The sequence below is a fragment of the Nycticebus coucang genome, chromosome 1, assembly GCF_027406575.1.
Source record: "Nycticebus coucang isolate mNycCou1 chromosome 1, mNycCou1.pri, whole genome shotgun sequence".
Lineage (NCBI taxonomy): Eukaryota > Metazoa > Chordata > Mammalia > Primates > Lorisidae > Nycticebus > Nycticebus coucang.
In genome coordinates, this window is record NC_069780.1 from 23,971,279 (window position 1) to 23,989,838 (window position 18,560).

General features: G+C 38.1%; 1 protein-coding gene across 1 annotated transcript in view; it reads right to left on the reverse strand.

Annotated features, from left to right (window-relative positions):
* UNC5C (unc-5 netrin receptor C) overlaps window positions 1-18,560 on the reverse strand; it is a 398,375-nt gene that overhangs the window by 60,478 nt on the left and 319,337 nt on the right. Inside the window, exons 5-7 of the mRNA XM_053609613.1 lie at window positions 14,064-14,244; window positions 8,785-8,952; window positions 6,090-6,254 (exon numbers count right to left, since the gene is read on the reverse strand). Coding sequence (XP_053465588.1) covers window positions 6,090-6,254; window positions 8,785-8,952; window positions 14,064-14,244 — 514 coding nt within the window. The remainder of the gene's footprint in view (window positions 1-6,089; window positions 6,255-8,784; window positions 8,953-14,063; window positions 14,245-18,560) is intronic.

The following is an 18,560-nucleotide window of genomic DNA, read 5'->3' on the forward strand; positions in this document are numbered from 1 at the left end:
ACCCACCAGCCTCTGTGTATGTGGCTGGCCCCCTACCCACTGAGCTATGGGAACAGCCCAACTACTTTTTTGTTTAACCTTTAGGCTCTCTTTGAAGCTTGTTGCTGCACTATATTTTCTCATGCCTGAGATTTCAATAAAAGCCAGTGAAGAACATTGGAGGGGGCTGAACCCCTGTTTCTCCTTGCAGAGTGCTGGTGGTGTTGGCCTCCAAGGTCCTTCAGTTCAACACAAATGGACTGAGTAGGTGTCATTCATTTGTGTTGAGTTGGACTGACACAATACTATAACATAATTGCTACCATGGTATTAGTTTTTTATCATTTTTATTCAACAAATCTATAACGTACATTCATCTCATCACAATTCTTTCAGTGTGTCAAAATGTCCTTAACACTTCAAAAATCAATGTTAAAATGGCCAAATATAGTGATGATTTTGTTCAAAAAAAAAAAAAAAAGAAAACATTTAGAAAAAGAAAAAATTATTTATAATTTCATTACCTCAGAAAATGCATTAGTTACATGTGTATTCATCTTTTTCCTAAGCTTACTTTTACAGAGTTATGGCCAAATAAACACACACACACACAATTCTACAGCGTCCTGATTCACCTGTGCAAGTTGCAACTTGCTCAGCCTGTCAGTGTAACTGGGAAGGCTTCATTTGTTTCTGTCTATGTGGATTTTATGATTTCCTGATTTTTGTGTATCTTAAAACCTCCATAATTACCCACCTATGTATGACCATATATAAATCCATATTCTGCGTTTCCACATTAAACCATTACAAATATTTTAGTGGTTATCCAATGCTCCATTTTATGGAAGTACCATGTATTACTTAACCATTACCCTAATGCTGGACTTTTGAGTTTTGCATTTTTTATAATAATAAAGAATACAAATGTATTTGGTATGTAGCTGCCCCTTCCAAACCCTCCATGGACACCAAAATCTAAGGTTAGAAGTCTCTCATAAAATGGCATAGTATTTGCATATAACCTGCACACATGCTTATATATAATTTAAATTTCTTAGAATATCTAATACAATTTGCATTGCCATTTTAGGAAAGACACAGGATTTGGATTTCTAAGATGTCTTACCCAAACATCAGTAACCTAGCACAAATTTAGAAAACTTTGGATTAATTTTTCAGTTGAAAATTAAATATTCTAAAAAACTATAAAGTTTAAGAAAAACAAAACTCTATATTAGAATTATGACTAAAAAAATTATCTCTAAGCTATGTTATTTAGGCATAACGGGAAATGGAACTGAATGAGGGTTAGCTCAAATAGTCAAAATCATTAACTGGCCTTTAACATATATTGAATAATATTCTAAGTTCCATTTCTTAACTTTTGATCTTTTTCTGTAATTATGATTCAGGTATATCCCTCATAAATAGTATAAAACTGGATTTTTTCTGCAATTTTGGATTTTCTTTAGATTTTAATTCATTTACATATGATCCCTCCTCATATATATAGATTTATTTCTACCAGCCTATTTACTGCTTAAATTTATAGTTTTTCTTTTCTCTTTTTGCTTCTTTCCTGCCCTTAAAATTTTTAGTCTGAAAATATATATTCAACTTTTATGTGCGTCATCAGTCTTAACATCTTAACTGGAACACTGGAATCGGTAAAGTCTAACGTAAATGGTATTACTATTCTTTTCATGACAATGTGAAAATTGGCAAATTTTAACGTACTTCACACCCTGCCACATCCATGTTAACATTTTCCTACAACTGAGTTCCATCTTATTTTCAGCTGCCCCTCAAATAGTCTCTCTTCTTTTAAAGAATCAATTCTTTTTTTTTTTAGTAGATGAAGTAGTGAGATTTGTGAGAAGTTCTTTTTCTTTTTCTTGAGACAGAGTTTCACTATGTCACCCTCAGTAGAGTGCTGTGGCATAACAGTTCATAGCAACCTCAAACTCTTGGGTTTAAGCGATTCTCTTGCCTCAGCCTCCCAAGTGCCTGCGACTACAGGCGCCTGCCACAATGCCTGGCTATTTTTTGTTGCAGTTGTCATTGTTGTTCACTGGCTGGGTCAGATTCGAACTCCCCCCTGTTGGTGTATGTGGCTGGTGGCATACTACTGTGCTATGGGCACTGAGCCAAGGAGTTCTTTCTATCTTGATCATCTGAAAATCTTTAAAATTTTGCTCTCATGAGCAATAAATGTTGGATTTTCTTCATCCACCCTCCCTAATTCAACCTCCTTTTTACATAGTCACTCACTTTATCTTTCTTTCCTGTATTGTGGGAAATGTCATATTATCTATATTCCAGTTTACTAATTTTCTCTTCAGCTTTATCTAAACCAGTATCTGACTTGATTTTTAAACTTCCATTGAGTGTTTGTCAGTTTTGAGACAGTCTCACTCTTTCACTAGGCTATAGTACAGTGGCATCATCAATAGTTCACTGCAACCCCAGACTACTGGACTCAAATGATTCTCCCATTTCGGTAGCTGGGATTACAGGGACATGCCACTATGCCTGGGTAATTTTTCCATTTTTTGTAGAGACAGAGTCACACTCTTGCTCAGGCTGATCAGGCTGATCTTGAACTTCTGGCCTAAATCAATTCTCCCACCTCAGCTTCCCACAGTGCTGGGATTATAGGTGTGAGCAACTGTGCCTAGCCTCTTCCACTGAGTTTTAAATATTAAACATCATACTTACTTCTAGACATTCCATTTGATTTTTCCCCAAAATCTGTGAACAATATTCTGTTCTTTAATTCCTTCGAAAAAAGTTTTTCTTTTTACTTTTACTTGCTGGCTCCCAGTTCTGTATCTTAGACTCTCTACCAGAGCTGGTATAGGATTGTGGTTTTACTGTAGGTTTTTTTTTAGATGACAACTTCATTTTCCTCTTTTCTACTATGAATTTTCCTGTGGCTTCCTTGGGCTGGTGGGCAAAGATGTTTCTCCTGGTGGGGCATCCATTTATAAGCCCAAGTTTCATATAGGGTTCTTGCTTCCAAATCTAATTCTCAGGCTTTCACAAAACAGGTCTTCTGCCTCTGTGCCAAAACAGACACCCTCACTCCCAGGTCCTGGGAGCTACCTCTGTATCAGTGATTTTTAACCTGTGTGCCATGAGAGGATCTTAGGTGTGCTGCAAGTTTTTGAAGATCATTAATTAAATTATTTTCAAAAGAAGTTCAAAGTATAGTAAGTATATGCTTTTTTTTTTTAACCTTTTTATTAGCATAATTTAAGTGTGCTATGGAAGTTTAACTCTAAGTTCAAGTGTGCCATGAGATAAAAAAGGTTGAAAAACTCTGATCTATATTCATTGCCCCTCCTGGTTGACCTGGTGTCTACGTACAGAGCTACTCCCCTAGCCTGGAGGTGCTCCTTCATCTTTGGCCCTGGAGGAGCTCTCTCTCTTCTTTCTTTTGAACTTCTTTCTCTCCACATGCACAGGCATGTACATGTCTTTTAAGTCTGTAATATTTTATCCACTATTTTCATATATTTTCAATACATGATAAATATTCTATATATTTTACATTATATTCTTCTTAAGTACTAATTTAGTTTTTAAAAAAATACTACAACATATAATCTAGGTAACTCAGAATCCTACACATCCATTATGAACTGAGTTTTTCCTACTAGACTGTATACTTACATTCATTTCAGAATTGTATACAATTTTGAATTGGTTCAGAGGTTGTAGATCCAATCTGGTTCAAGGGTAAGTGGGTTAGCTTTATTTTGAGATAATATTGCAATATTGCCAAAGGAGTATTTATTAATGGTAATAAATTCAAGACACTAATTCGCCCTAACCAAAATAAATATTCAGTGATAATTCCTAATTATTGATTGTAACTTTCCAGCTGTTTTTTTCCACCCTCATTCTATTCCTTAACACAGAACTTGTCCCTTTTTACAAGCTTCAAAGTTTCATTAAGAAAGCCTTTCATTTTCCAGAATAAGGGCCAATGCTATATTATTTCTTTGAAAGACTTTGGCAGTAATACTATGCTAGAAACACCAAACTTACTGGTAAACAGAAACTATAGTTCTCACTATAAAATACTACAATTACACAGTGCAGAGTATCTCTGTGGTTTTTAATCACTGAAGAAATCAATAGTAGTATAGCCTATAATTCTCTGCTGGACTACAGGAGATATAGGAGGACAGATGAGTTTATTGACTTCATAGGGGTTGTTACTATAGCAAATCAGAGCTGCAGAAAGAAATAGCTTTTTAACTGAATGATTTTAACCCAAACACCCAAATATTTCAGTCTAATAAGAGACCTGATAAGAAATAAATACAAACAAACAAATGTTAAGAAAACCCCTGTTGTAGCCTCCTTCCTTTTCCCTATTTACTCCTATGCTTCAGACCATGATTATTGACAAATATCCAGTCATAAGAAATAATTCTATTAATGCTGTAAAAAATGATAGAGATGCTATGGGGTGGCCATGTCATGAAAGTCTTACTCTGAATATTTCATGCTTGTATTTGATCAATGTAATAATGTGTTTGTTATTTTATACAACTAATAAAAGGTCCAATGTTCCATATTATGGCATTGTATTCCTTGTTGAATAGCTTGCTTTGAGGATTTTTAAATAGATACAGAAGTAGTAGGTATTAAAAAAAGCAGTCAAAATGGAAATAATATATGGAGAGAGAGAGAGAAAGTGAAAGAGAGCTAAACTCCAAATATTGCTACTTTTCAATCACATGAATTAGTTTTGTTTGACACAAAAGAAGAATACTAAATGATAAAAATTTTACAAAGAATAGCTTGTACGTGGTAGTGCTGTTTTAATTCTCAACTCAAACTGATGCCTGAGGGAACAAACCTTGTATCTCTGATGAATGGTTAGTAAGACAGCTTTTCATTGTTGTATTTGTGGCATAATTTAGCTAGATACACATTAGCAGCCTAAACCAGAATCAGAACCGGCTTTGTGTATTCAGAGGCAGCCTGTTCTCAAAGAATGCAATGTGCCCTGAACATAAAAATGAAAGACCTACTGGATTTTTATTCTGTGGGAGCAATATAACGATTCATTTATATTTTAATTAAGATTTCTTTTTAAAGGTCCCTTTATGAATATATCCTGAAAGGAAAATAGAATTTCATGAATGTGAAAATATTTTATTCTTAAATGACAGATATCTTGGGCTGCTTGTCTTCTGCAAACAATTTGTAATGTGTTATGAGAAATGCCAAGATTTGGCCACCATTAGTTCTGATCCAAATCAGATCATTGGTTGATCATTGTCCATCCGAATAGAACAATTCCTTAGTACCTTAATTCACGATCATGAAAAGAGATGCGAAAATGGGGACATCTCAGGTCTTCTTAACAAAAGGGTAAGCGTTTGCTTGTATGGAAGTCAAACTACTATCTCATAATAAAAATCTAAAGAACAAGACTTCATGAATACAGAACATTTAGCTGACAGTACTCATTACACTCCTGAGCCAATCTTCTGCCCTCATTTTAAAAGTTTATGTTTTATTAACATTATTTTCTTGAAATAAACTAAATCATACCCACATTATAATTGCTAACATAAAGCCAGAATTTCCAAGGGCTCACGAAGATGTTCTTACTGGACATTTCTTGCCAATCGGTACTACCTGCAGAAATGATTACCATCTTTATATATACTTCTCATTCCATGGACATTGGTTCAGTACCAGTCATGAATTATGAATAAATAACTCATTTTTCAGAAGCCATGTTTTGAATCTTTAAGAAGTCGAGGGTGCCCATTTCTGGACGCTGATAAGAATGAGTAATGGGTCCCTTGTCTGGAAAGAATGGCAGCCCCTCCATGGAAACCACTAGCTTACCCTTTGCTCATAGGAAAGCAATACTATCACTTGTTAGATGGACACAGTTTTTATTCGTTCTGGTTCCTGGATGTTTACCATTTTCCATTTTTGAGATAGACTTAGAATATTTCTAAATTGCATTTTTTGTTGTTCAAAGAATTCTGCATTTCTCTGATTTCCTTCAAAGAAATCCAAACGGTTCACCCTGAGGTCCTGTCAGGGTCTGTGGTTTGCTCAAACTGACTTACTCTGCATACAAAGCCCATCAGTGCAGTTCTTGGATTGCAAGACGAGGCCATCGCAGTCCTTGCCCCCGTTCTTGGGTGCTGGTGCAGTGCACTCTCTCCTGCGCCAGTGCGTGCACTCGGTCCCACAAGTAGACCACTTGCTCCATGAAGTCCACCTGCCATCCACTGCCATGAAAAAAAAATGCAGCAGCAGGTCAGAGGGAGAAGCAGCTGTTAGAGGGGTAAAGGAAGCACAGTGCAAGTGTAACCTAACAAGCAAGAAATTGGAGGAAAATGCCCCACCAAGAAGCATGCATTCATTTAATTGTCGGGAAGTGGAGCATGCTCTAAATCATTTGGGTTCTGTGGACTTTTCTCACAGGGTATGTGACTGTCTCCTCACCGATCCAGCCAGGTGAAGCTTAATGGGATTCACAGAAATTAAAATCGTCACCACAAGCTACATAAAAGTAGGTTATGGCAGTGCCCTTTTCTCTATTCACAGGGAAGCTTCTGGATTTTGCACTGAAAATTAGGGGTCCACTTTCTGGATTGATGCTTCCTTCATTCACAGTGTCACATAGCAGTAACAGTAAATTTGTGTGGGAGTTGAGAGAAATCGGTGGTTCAGTGGGGAAGACCTCCATCCACCCAGCCATCCAATTGATCTAACATTTATGCTTTATATATTTTTTATTTTCCTTTTATCATCCAGATGGCTTGATTCTGCTGAAACCAACCTTCTGCAATGCTGTCTTCAAAAGCCTACATCATTGTTTGACAATGAATCCATTTTTATTTTTATTTTAAAAATAATATTTAAGAAAATCTTAAATTTTTGTTGTGAGTCAGTCATTTAGGATTGACTTATTTTTTTGTTACATTTGGTAGTTGGCTTGTCAGTGATTTCAGCGATAATGAGCTCAGATAATCTCTATTTTAAAACCACACAACTGAAATCACAGCTTGAAAAAAACGTACAGTAAATTTCAGTTATACTTTAGCACCATTTATTGACCATGCACCCTTTTTTAAAATCTAAATAGAAATAATATCAATTTTAAGAGTCTGCATGGTTTGTAAAATCTTTAGGATTTCATATTCAAATTATTGGGTAAAGGTATCATGTATAATCTGCATGTGGATATAAACATGCCTGCATGATAAAATGAAGAAAACATTAATATTTCAATCACAGAGTTGGCTGTACAAGCAACTCCCAACCACTTTGAGCAAAGCCATTTGCTTTGATTTAGACCATCCCAGTGTACAAAATACTGACAGACTCACACACAAGGACACACATTTCTATTTCAACTCAAATTGATCAGTGAATTTTTTATTATGAGAGTCAGCACCTAGGTAAAATATAGGAGAGTATGAAATAAAATCTGATGTTCTAAGCCTAGCTAAGTGAAAAATTTGTTCCATAAATAAAAGCTCGCAAAGCATTCAGTGTGAAAGACTGTTCTGATACTTGGAAATCAACACTTGGGAATGTAAAATGTAGATTCTTTTTCCCTCTCCAGTTTATTTGTCCAGTCCTTCCCTGAGAAAGGTTCTATTAAAGAATAAACACAACAAAATTAGGCAAAAGAAGGAGAAGTAATCAGGCTGTGTATTTATGCAATGTAACTGATAACACAAAAGTTACCCCAGTGAGTGTACTACATGGATGGATTATTTCAAAATAATTTTAATTTGACTTGGGACTGTATTATATAACTAGGCATTTTAATGGGTTTTGGTTTTGGCAAATATTATCTTCAATTTCCCTAAGGGTAGGAGAGCTGTGGAAATGTGAGATAGAGCAGAAAGATACTAAGACGCAGAGAGATGCAATCTTGCTGTAGGTACCACCCACTGCAAAGAACTTACAAAATAGATGACCAACACACATAATAAAGAGCTAATTGCGTTGTATTTTCTTTTTTCTTTCTTTCTTTTTTTTTTGTAGAGACAGAGTCTCACTATACTGCCCTCGGGTAGAGTGTTGTGGCGTCACACGGCTCACAGCAACCTCTAACTCTTGGGCTTATGCGATTCTCTTGCCTCAGCCTCCCGAGCAGCTGGGACTACAGGCGCCCACCACAACACCCGGCTATTTTTTGTTGCAGTTTGGCTGGGGCTGGGTTTGAACCTGTCACCCTCGGCATATGGGGCCGGTGCCCTACTCACTGAGCCACAGGCGCTGCCCTAATTGAGTTGTATTTTCAAAACCCATTACCCTATGTGTCGCAAACAAAGCTTTGCCTTCCTTTTAATTCATTCCACATGTTTTATTTTCCCTTGAGTAGAAACTGACACCAAAAATCAAATGCATATTTCAGTCTAAAACATTTTCCAAGTTTCAATTTCAATTAATTTCCATGGTTATCTGAAGATCAAGCATTGTTATTCCTAAGGTATGTGGCTTTCAACCTGTTCAAATCCCTTGGATTATAGAACCTATAAGCTCGGCTTCATCACTTTTGTTAAATAATATAGAATTATGTTCATGAGTGTTTAACATCCTGTTTTGAACTATTTTGCATGTGTGGGTAACAAAGGTAAGCACCCTTTTGGAGGGAAATACTTGATCTCCCAGCAATGTAGACTAGATTTAAATAATGTTTATCACCCATTCAAATCAATCATAAGGTCTCTGTATCTTTTCTGAAAAATGTATTTCTAGAATGGTCAGAGACATTTGGACGGAGAGGCCTGGTTTACTCACCTGGGCATAACGTAGTACAGGCTATTTTCTGCACACTCTGTCCTTCACAGAAGGCACCACCATTGAGAGGTGCTGGGTTGGTACAGGTCCTTGTCCGTTTCTGAAACCCTCGTCCACAGCGGCTATTACACACAGACCACTCTGTCCAGCTGGACCAGCCACCATTTACTGCAATGAGATAAACGATAAAAAAAAAAAAGTGGATTAAACTGTGCATGCAACAGAGGGACCCAAACCACACACAACACATAAACAGGAGTCATCTCCCACGTGACCATAAAAATCCCTTAAAATGTCAAAGTTAAAGAGACCACAGACATCATTTCATTTAGTTTTACTGTACAACTGAACAATCTAAACACAGTGATAAAATGATTTACCAAGATTTACTCCTAACAGGAAAGTAAATGGGACTATGTTCTCTTTTCCTTGTCCAGTGTTCCTTTAAAAAACACATCTCTTTACCTAGTCAAGTACCGAAATTACTTTTGACAGCTTATCTCAAATAGTAAATGTTTACATCCTTATGCCAAGGCTGCAAGTGGAGCTGTAGCATGGGAATAGAATAAAATCATTTTGCCTTTAAAAAAACAGATGATGGATTATTTTTCTTTGGTTTATGCAAACGTTACAACCCTGTAAGGGTTTTTAGTGAACCTGATTAAAAAAATAAAATCTTAATAACAGTGGAGTTATAAACAAATTAACTGGCTGTGTGATTGAATTGGCCTTTAGTTCATGTCATTGAAGTGGGTACCTATTTTATGGATAAAGACTAATTGTGATGTTTGATGGAGCTGTCAGGAAAAGTGGGATAGCAAAGCCTACACTTGACTGCTGTACACACCATTCACCTCTGCAGATCTCTCCCTAGAAAATACAGACTACTTAGTAGTTCAATAACATGAGTCTATGCAATTATTATATCACAATTAAGCAATTTCTATCAAAAGAAAACACCTAATAGTAAAAGATTCTAAAGAAGGGTGTTAGCCATTCAACTAACACAAATTCTGTATGTGCATACCATTTGCAGCACATCTTGTTTTCTAGATACCTAACCAATAGGGAATAGTCATGAATATGTTAAATTCACAGACACAGAAAAGGTATGTTTCATTGGAGAGTTTCATTTTATATACAGATTAATAATTGGAAACCACTGTAATGTTCAAAACGAGAAAAAGGTAAAGTACACCATATATGTTCATGTGATAGCCAATAAAAATGACACTGTAGAAGTCTACTTAATAATACATGAATAGTTTTTCTTTCTTTTTTTTTTGTAGAGACAGAGTCTCACTTTATCGCCCTTGGTAGGTGGTGCTCACAACTCATAGCAACCTCCAATTCCTGGGCTTAGGTGATCCTCTCGCCTCAGCCTCCTGAGTAGCTGGGACTGCAGGTACCTGCCACAAGGCCCAGCTATTTTTTTTTTTGTTGCAGTTTGGCCAGGACTAGGTTTGAACCCACCACCCTGGGTAGATGGGGCTGGCACCTTACCCATGGAGCCACAGGCGCCGCCCAATACATGAATATTTCAATGTTTTAATTCAGAGTAATGTAGGTGTATATATCATGTATAATAATGTATATGCATATATTATTTTAAATTTATAAATATGTATATTACATAATTAATATATCATAATAATGTATGTGTATATCTTTTATTTTTAAATCCCACCCACATCTACAAAAATTAAAATGTCAATTTTTTTAAATGTTATCTCTAGACAACAGGATGATAGTTATTTTCTTCTCTGACCTTTTCTGTGGTTTCCAAATTCTCTAAGAGATAATTGCAATCTAAAAATGATATTAACAAAAGATATATATATAGGACAGACTCTAAACATCAAATGTGGTTAAATATATGTTTTCTGTGGATTTCTTGCGAGCCCAGCCTATGAGCCTTGGAGAACATAACTTTATGAGATTTTGCAAAGGACAAGCAGAGGGTGACAGGTAGGGTCTCAGTTAGTGTCCCAAAAAGCAACTTCACCTGATCAACCTCATAAAACTCCACGCGTTATGGAAATGTCCGTACAAATTGCTCACCGGCATACTGTTAAGCTGATATTTAGGGTTTAGGATACATGCACTCCCCTTCTAGCACTTTAATGAGAAATAAACAATCAGAAACTTAGAAGAAGGTCTTCATACATTTTAGGCTTATCCTTTCATTTTACAGAGAAAGAGACAAATGGCTCAGAGAATCCTGGTTAAAAGATCATCTGAGATCAGTAAGTGGCAGAAGTAGGCCTAGAACTCATGATTCCGAATGCTATTTTCTTTAAATGCTTATTTGTGTTTGCTCCTTCTTAAAGAAACTGTACGCCTTGCCTTTACAGACACTGAAAGCATACTGCAGATAGGGAGAGATTTGCATGTGTACTAAACATTTATATGTCTATAGATAGTCTGCCTTCATTAGTTATTTATGACTGGTACATGCTGTGATTATGCCCCATTTCTTCTTTGCATTTCAAATGCTGTTAATCAACACTTTCAGGCAGTTTCAAAAGAGATAAAAAGTAGGAAACATTTTATTGTGATTTAAGAAAGGCCATGGTTTACCATTCAATATAGCTATTATCTAGACTAGGAAATTAGACATCAGAACAATCAGAGGATTAAAATATTGTATGCATCTGTCCTGTAATTAAAATGGTAGTTTTAAAGGGTCATTACATTCATCCTTTGGCATATTACAGTGGGTTTTCTCTTCTCATGAGCACTGAATGGTACTACAGAACCCCCCTAGAGGGGAGGCAAAATTTTAACTCTACCGTCCTAGGGTTTTTTCAATCGGGCCTGAGAATTCAATAGGCATAAGACAGATCAAGAGGAGAAAATTATACAAATTTATTTAAAGCTAAGAAAAGATTGAGAGTTAATTTAGGAAGATCTGAAAAGAATTCTCTATCTTATTTGGCTGGGTGTGGTGGCTTGGACCTGTAATCCTAGGACTCTGGGAGATTGAGGAGGGAAGATTGCTTGAGCTCATGAGTTTCAGATGAGTGTAACCAAGAGTGAGACCCCATTTCTGTAAAAAATAGAAAAATTTGCCTGGTATGCTAGTGCACTCCTGTAGTCCTAACTTCTTGAGAGGTTGAGGCAGTAGGGTCACTTGAACCCAGGAGTTGGAGGTTGCAGTGAGCTATGATGATACTACTGCACCCTAACCCAGGAGACAAAAAAATTCTTTTGGTTGTAACTTCCCCTAAGTCTTAAAGTCTCAAATTCCACATTCCTGTCCTTAAGGATAAGAATTTTACTTTCTTTCCACTATACAGAGGAAATCTTTCACTTAGGAGTTTTCTGTCCTGCTTTTTTTTTTTTTTTTGAGATAGTCTCACTCTGTCACCCTGGGTGGAGAGCCATGGCGTCGTAACTCAATTTCAAACTCTTGGGTTTGAGCAATCCTCTTGCCTTAGCCTCCAGAGTAGCTGGGACTATTGGTATGTGCCACTATGCCTGGCTGGTTTTCTGTTTTGAGTAGATATAGGGTCTAACTCTTGCTCAGGCTGGTCTCAAACTACTGAGCTCAAGAAATTCACCCGCCTTGGACTCCCAGAGTGCTGGGATTACAGGTGCAAGCCACCCTGCCTGGCCTCCACACCTGCTTTGGAAAGAAGGAATCTCAGAGTGATCTTGTACTTGCTATTTTGAATTCTATAAAACAGCCAATCTTCCTGGCACAGTGGCACATTTTGAGGTGCCATTTTCTTCACTTCTTCAATGCTATCTGCAGTAGCAGATTCCTGTGCTGAATAACATTTTGGTCAAGGGCAAACTGCATATAATATTGTAACGGAGCTGAAAAATTCCTATGACCTAGGACATCATAGCCATCATAACACTGTAGTACAATTACTCTGTTTTAAAAATAAGTTTAGGGTACCTTAAGTGTAGTGTTTACAAAGCCTACAGTCATGTACAGTGACGTCCTTCACACTCACCACGCGCTGATTGACTCACCCAGAGCCACTTCCAGTTCCGCAAGCTCCACTTGTGGGAACTGCCCTATGCAGGTGTACCTTGTTTTATATGTTACGCCTATTTTTACAGTACCTTTTCTGTGTTTAGATATGTTTAGATACACAGATACCATGGAGTTATAACTGCTTACAGTATTCAGTAGAGCAACAAGCTGTAGAGGGTTGTAGCCTAGGAGCAATAACCACATAGCTGAGGTGTGCAGTAGGCTGTGCTATCTAGGTTTGCATAAGTGCACTCTGTCAAGGTGACACAACCTGAAGGTACCTCATGGCACACTTCTCAGATGTGTTCCCATCATTAAGGAATGCATGACTGTACTAGGAACCACAAGCCAGTGACTGTCCCTCCTTCACAGCCATTCAGGAATATCTCTTAACACTGTGACAGTATAAAAATCTGAGTCATGTTCTGAGAGGTGGTAGACACGGGCACGTCATTCTGGAAATAGCATAACCTCCACTTCCCAGGGTTGTTTGGTTTCCTCTGAGACAATGAATCATCAGCAATTTGAGGATGTATCATATGTTTAACAATGTGAGAAATATATAAAAATACAGACCAGACTCAGTCTACAGAGAAGCGTAAAGCTCAGCCAGGGAGATGAAATTACTCGTGAAATTACTAGAAAACAACATAAGTGCTAAATCTCACAGAGAGATAAAAGCTTATATGCCCCATCAACGTGGGGTGCAAAATTGTTTAGTACTTCCAAAGAAATGATAGGTTTCGGATGAGGCGTATTAGAAAGGACAGGGGGTGGGAAGGAGCTTCCTGAGAAGGCGGTTTGCCATATTGTTAGGATTGGGCCCACTGGGTCAAGATAAGGCAGCCTTCATCTCCACTGTGCAGGCTTCTGATGGAATAAGCAGGACAAGCTCCAGGAAGTTAAAATTCCTCCGGCGTGTTGGGGAAAAAGCCTGGCTTCCGCTTTCCGAGGGTCTGCTATCATTGGATTGTGCACTTTCACCTCCAGAACTCAATCTAGATGTTGGTGGTGCCGGTTTTGAGCAGGGGAGGGTTCAGGAAAACAGCAGGCACTCAAGGGAGGCTTCCTTCACTTTCCTGGAAATCAACTAATAAAGGGCAAAGAACATCCAAGCCTGTTCTTTCTTGTCAGTATCAGGGAAACAGTTAAACCTTACTATCCCGTGAGAGGCTGGAAGTGAGCAGCAATGGCGATCAAAATGGGCCTCTAGTTTGATACTTGTACTAATCCCCCGGAGAAATGTTAGACATGAGCTAGAACTTGATTGATCCCCTGAATGCCCACTCACCATAGACTATGACAGTAGCAGTTGTGCTTTTCCTCTTGGCAACAATGTTCTTGGCGACACAGGTATAATTTGCAGTGTCTGAGAGGCGGGCCTGCTTTATGATGAGGTTGTGATCAATAGTAATATAAAAATTCCGATCTTCAACAGGGTCAATTATGTCTTCATTTTTCAACCATTCCACCTATAGAGGCACAAGAAAAACAGATGAATCCCCAGTATGGACCCCCGATGGCTGTCTGTCTTAACTCGAGTTTTGCAATATGTACACAGTACAGTGTCGTGCCCTGCTATGAACTTGTGCAAATTAGCAGGAAGCAACTTTCAGAGGTCATGCTAAGTCTCACTCACCTGCCAAACATGCTGATGCTGCCTGTACTACACTATCCTCAAATGTCAATGAACCAATTGGGAAACACAGTGTTGAAATTGTTTTCACTTTGCCCTGCAGGCAGGAACCCAGAATGTGCACTGCCAAGTTCAGAACCCAATCAAAAATAATAGGATAAGCATTTCAAAGTGAACTCAAACCTTTTGCTGTTTGATTTGTTTACTCTTGGCAACTTACCTGCTGCTTTGCAGAAAAGAATATAAAGACTGTTTTAAAAGCTCAGAAGGCATTTTAGGCATCACGTAGCTGTGACAAAATAACATTTGGATGATTTACACGTAGCCTCACTGAAACATATGGATTAAATATCCTCCAAAATGCACCGACTTCAAAATGTAGCCAAACTCAAATTTAGAGATGCATCTAAAGCCAAAATATTTGGAAAAAAATTTTCTTTTCTACCCACCCTTAATACAATCCAAATAGCATATAAATCATAAACAAATATCTCCATTTGTATTTCTCTAGCACTCAAATCTTCGGCTCCTTGTTTGCTTTGGGGGAACATGACCTTAGGCATGACTGTTTGAAACGATCAAATTTGTTCCTATGCAAATAATACCAGTGTAGCAACAGTGATGTTATACTTAGTGAATGAAAAAATATACTTATGTACACTGTCCTTCTGGAGGATAAAGTATTTCTTCTCCTGACTGATGTTACTTTTTTTTTTCCACAGGTTTTTTCATAAAGCAAAACAACATTGGTATTTACCATACTTAAACTTTCCTTGGGCATTAGGGTGAATGTGGATACGAGTAACTTTAGTGGTGGGGAGTCAATATTGTTGCCATTTTCAAAACCTTAAGGAGCTTCTCCAGCACCACAAGAGGTCTAAAACTTAATCTCTACATCTGTCAGTGGGTTTGACATTGCTCAGCTCGAAATTACATTTAAGGCAGGGACTCTCAAATAATGCTCCTCTAATCCTTAGGAGAGAGGCCAACATTTAAAGAGAAAAACAAAAATCAACGATAATCCTGAAATATAGAAACAGAGGAGACTGTAGAGAAGGGCAACTATTTATAATGTTGTACATTTCAAAATAGTTAAACACTCTTGGTATTTGCACTAACGGCGGCGAGAAAGAATGGAATCCGTCTAAACAGTGAGTTTTTCAAATATGCAGATTGTTTTCAAAAACAGACTGTGCATCGTTGATGTATGTGATGTATGTATACTCATACTGGCTTGACCTGGATTTTCTAGAAGTTTCGTCCTATGGGTGGTAATATGATCTTGTTGGAAGGACGCAAGAGAAAGTAGCAAAATTTATGCTGGTCAAAATCCTGACAATAATTGAAAGTTGATATTAATATTTTTAAAACTAATCTCTACCAATGCCATTCCAGAAAAAGCTTTCTATTCATAAAAGACAGAATAGCTGACCTCCTCTAAGTTGGTCTTGGATCCTTTCTATATGTTTTTTGTGTTTAGTATGCTTTTTTTCAAAGAATCTGTATACTGCCACTCTTTCCTGAAAAGTAGCTCTGAGCCTGAAAGTGTCTATGTGCTCATAACTTCCCCAGTGGCCACTGACTAATGGCTGTGGAAATACTACTTCAGCATCACGGGGTCAGAATCTAAGTAGAGACTTTCCAGAGGTCCCCTCGGGAATCAGGCTGAAGCTACATCCTAGAGATTTCACCTGAATTTAAACTGTCACAGGTTGAGCATCCCTAATCTGAAGATCCAGATTCTGAAATGCTCCAAATCCAAAATGTGTTAAGTACTGACATGACACCACAACTGAAAAATGCATTCTACACCAGCCCTCCTGTGACTGGGTGAAGCCAAGACGCAGCTCTACAACACACAGTTTATTCAGTGTGCCCGAAGAAATGGTGGTGATGCCAGATAACCAGAGACCGTCCACGAGGGGGGCTGAGAGGGCGGTTCAATGTACACGAACTCTGTTTCCACAAAATTATTAAAAATATTGTGGAAGGCTGGGTGTGGTGATTCATGCCTATAATTCCAGCACTTTGGGAGGCTAAGGTGGGAGGATTGCTTGAGGTTAGGAGTTCAAGACTAGCCAGGGCAACATAGCAAGACCCTATCTTAAAAAAAATTAGAGAAGACTTAGCAGAGCATAGAGCATGTGGCTAAGGTGGGAGTATCATTCAAGCCCTGAAATTCAAGGTTACAGTAAACTATGATCATTTTACTGCTCTTCAGCCTGGATACTAGAGTGAGACCCTGTCATAAAAATAAATAAATAAAAGTAAAAATATTCTATAGAATTACCTTTAGGCCATAGTGTAAGACACATGTGAAACATAAATGAATTTTATGTTTAAGTTTGGTACCGTCCTAGGCATCTCATTATGTACATGATGATCTTCCAAAACCAGAAATCTGAAACACTACTGGCCCCAAACACTCCAGATAAGGGACGTTGAGCTTGTTCTTGGCATTTCCATTTTCCTTCTGTTTCTTCTGCCTACTTTACAGGATCCTTCTGGAAGTCCTTTCTTTAAAAAAATATTTGTATACATATCTTTGGCTCATGCTTTGCTTCTGGAGAACCTGACTTAAGTGGCTATTCAAAACCATGGTTTCTGCTATGTAAATATCAGTTTAACAATGGTGATGTCACCTAATCATAAATGACAGAAAGAGATCCCAGGGATATTACAAACCACTTGTTCATCTGAAGAGTTTAATACATGGAAGAGTTTTCAATCTAATTGATTGACAAAACATTTAAAGAAACTTACATGATGGATGGGTAATGTTAGGTCTGGTGGAAGATAAAAGGTGTCAGGGAAATGGCTAAGGGTGGATGGTGGGAACGGAATTGCAGCTAGGAACCAAAATTGCAGCTGGGGACTGTTCCCTGGTGCCTGGGGCCTATTGCCTTACAATTACCATGACAGATGTAGGGTCCCCATGGTTTCTTTGGGAAGATTTAGGGAAGACCGGTCATTCACTCCAAAGTTGGAAAATGATAGCCAACCTTTCTGGGAGAAAGGTGCAACAAATTAGCCAACATGCAAACAAAAAGAGTGTGTGCTCAGACTTCCGGGTCCCCTCTTCTCCACTCCCAGGAAGGGACCTGTCTCACTTTTTGAGGCGTATTTCTCACTGTACTGTACTGTAGTTCTACAATCATGGAACAAAATGTTAGCGCTTTATATTTGTATCACTTCATCTTCATCCCAGTGCTCATTCTTTGCCACTGGGAGCCAAGAATGGGGAACTAAGTATGGGATACTTAGTTTTCAATATGTCACCCCACATTTTCGTCAGGTGACTCTCCCACCTGACGTGAGAGCAGGTGGCGCAATGGTTCAGACGTGAACCTCCAAGATGCCCCCAGAGCCCCAGCAGTGCTGTGCAGGCCCCCCACTGTTTATTCTCAGCACAGTAGTTATGTGGGCCTCTAATCCTACATCACAGCAGGCTACTAGACCCCATCTCAGACCTCCAAGTGGCTCCTTATCTCCCTCAGTGTCAAAGCCAAATTCCTTACAACAACTGGCCTGAGCCTATAATACAGGCTCCCAAGATTTTTTTTTTTTTTATTGTTAAATCATAGCTGTGTACATTAGTGCAATCAAGGGATACAATGTGCTGGTTTCATATACAATCTGAAATATTCTCATCAAACTGTTCAATGCAGCCTTCATGGCATTTTCTTAGTTACTGTATGTAGACATTTGTATTCTGCATTTAGTAACTTTCGCCTGTACCCATTCTAAGATGCTCCATAGGTGTGGCCCCACCCATCACACTCCCTTGGCCCTTTCCCCATATTCTTGTGCTATAGTTGGGTTATGGCCTTCATATGAAAGCTATAAATTAGCTTCATAGTAGGGCTGAATACATTGGATACTTTTTCTTCCATTCTTGAGATACTTTGCTAAGAAGAATATGTTCCAGCTCCATCCATGTAAACATGAAAGAGGTAAAATATCCATCTTTCTTTAAGGCTGCATAATATTCCATGGTATACATGTACCACAATTTGCTAGTCCATTTGTGGGTCGATGGGCACTTGGGCTTCTTCCATGACTTAGCAATTATGAGTTGAGCTGTAATAAACATTCTGGTACAGATGTCTTTGTTATATTGTGATTTTTGGTCTTCTGGGTATATACCTAGTA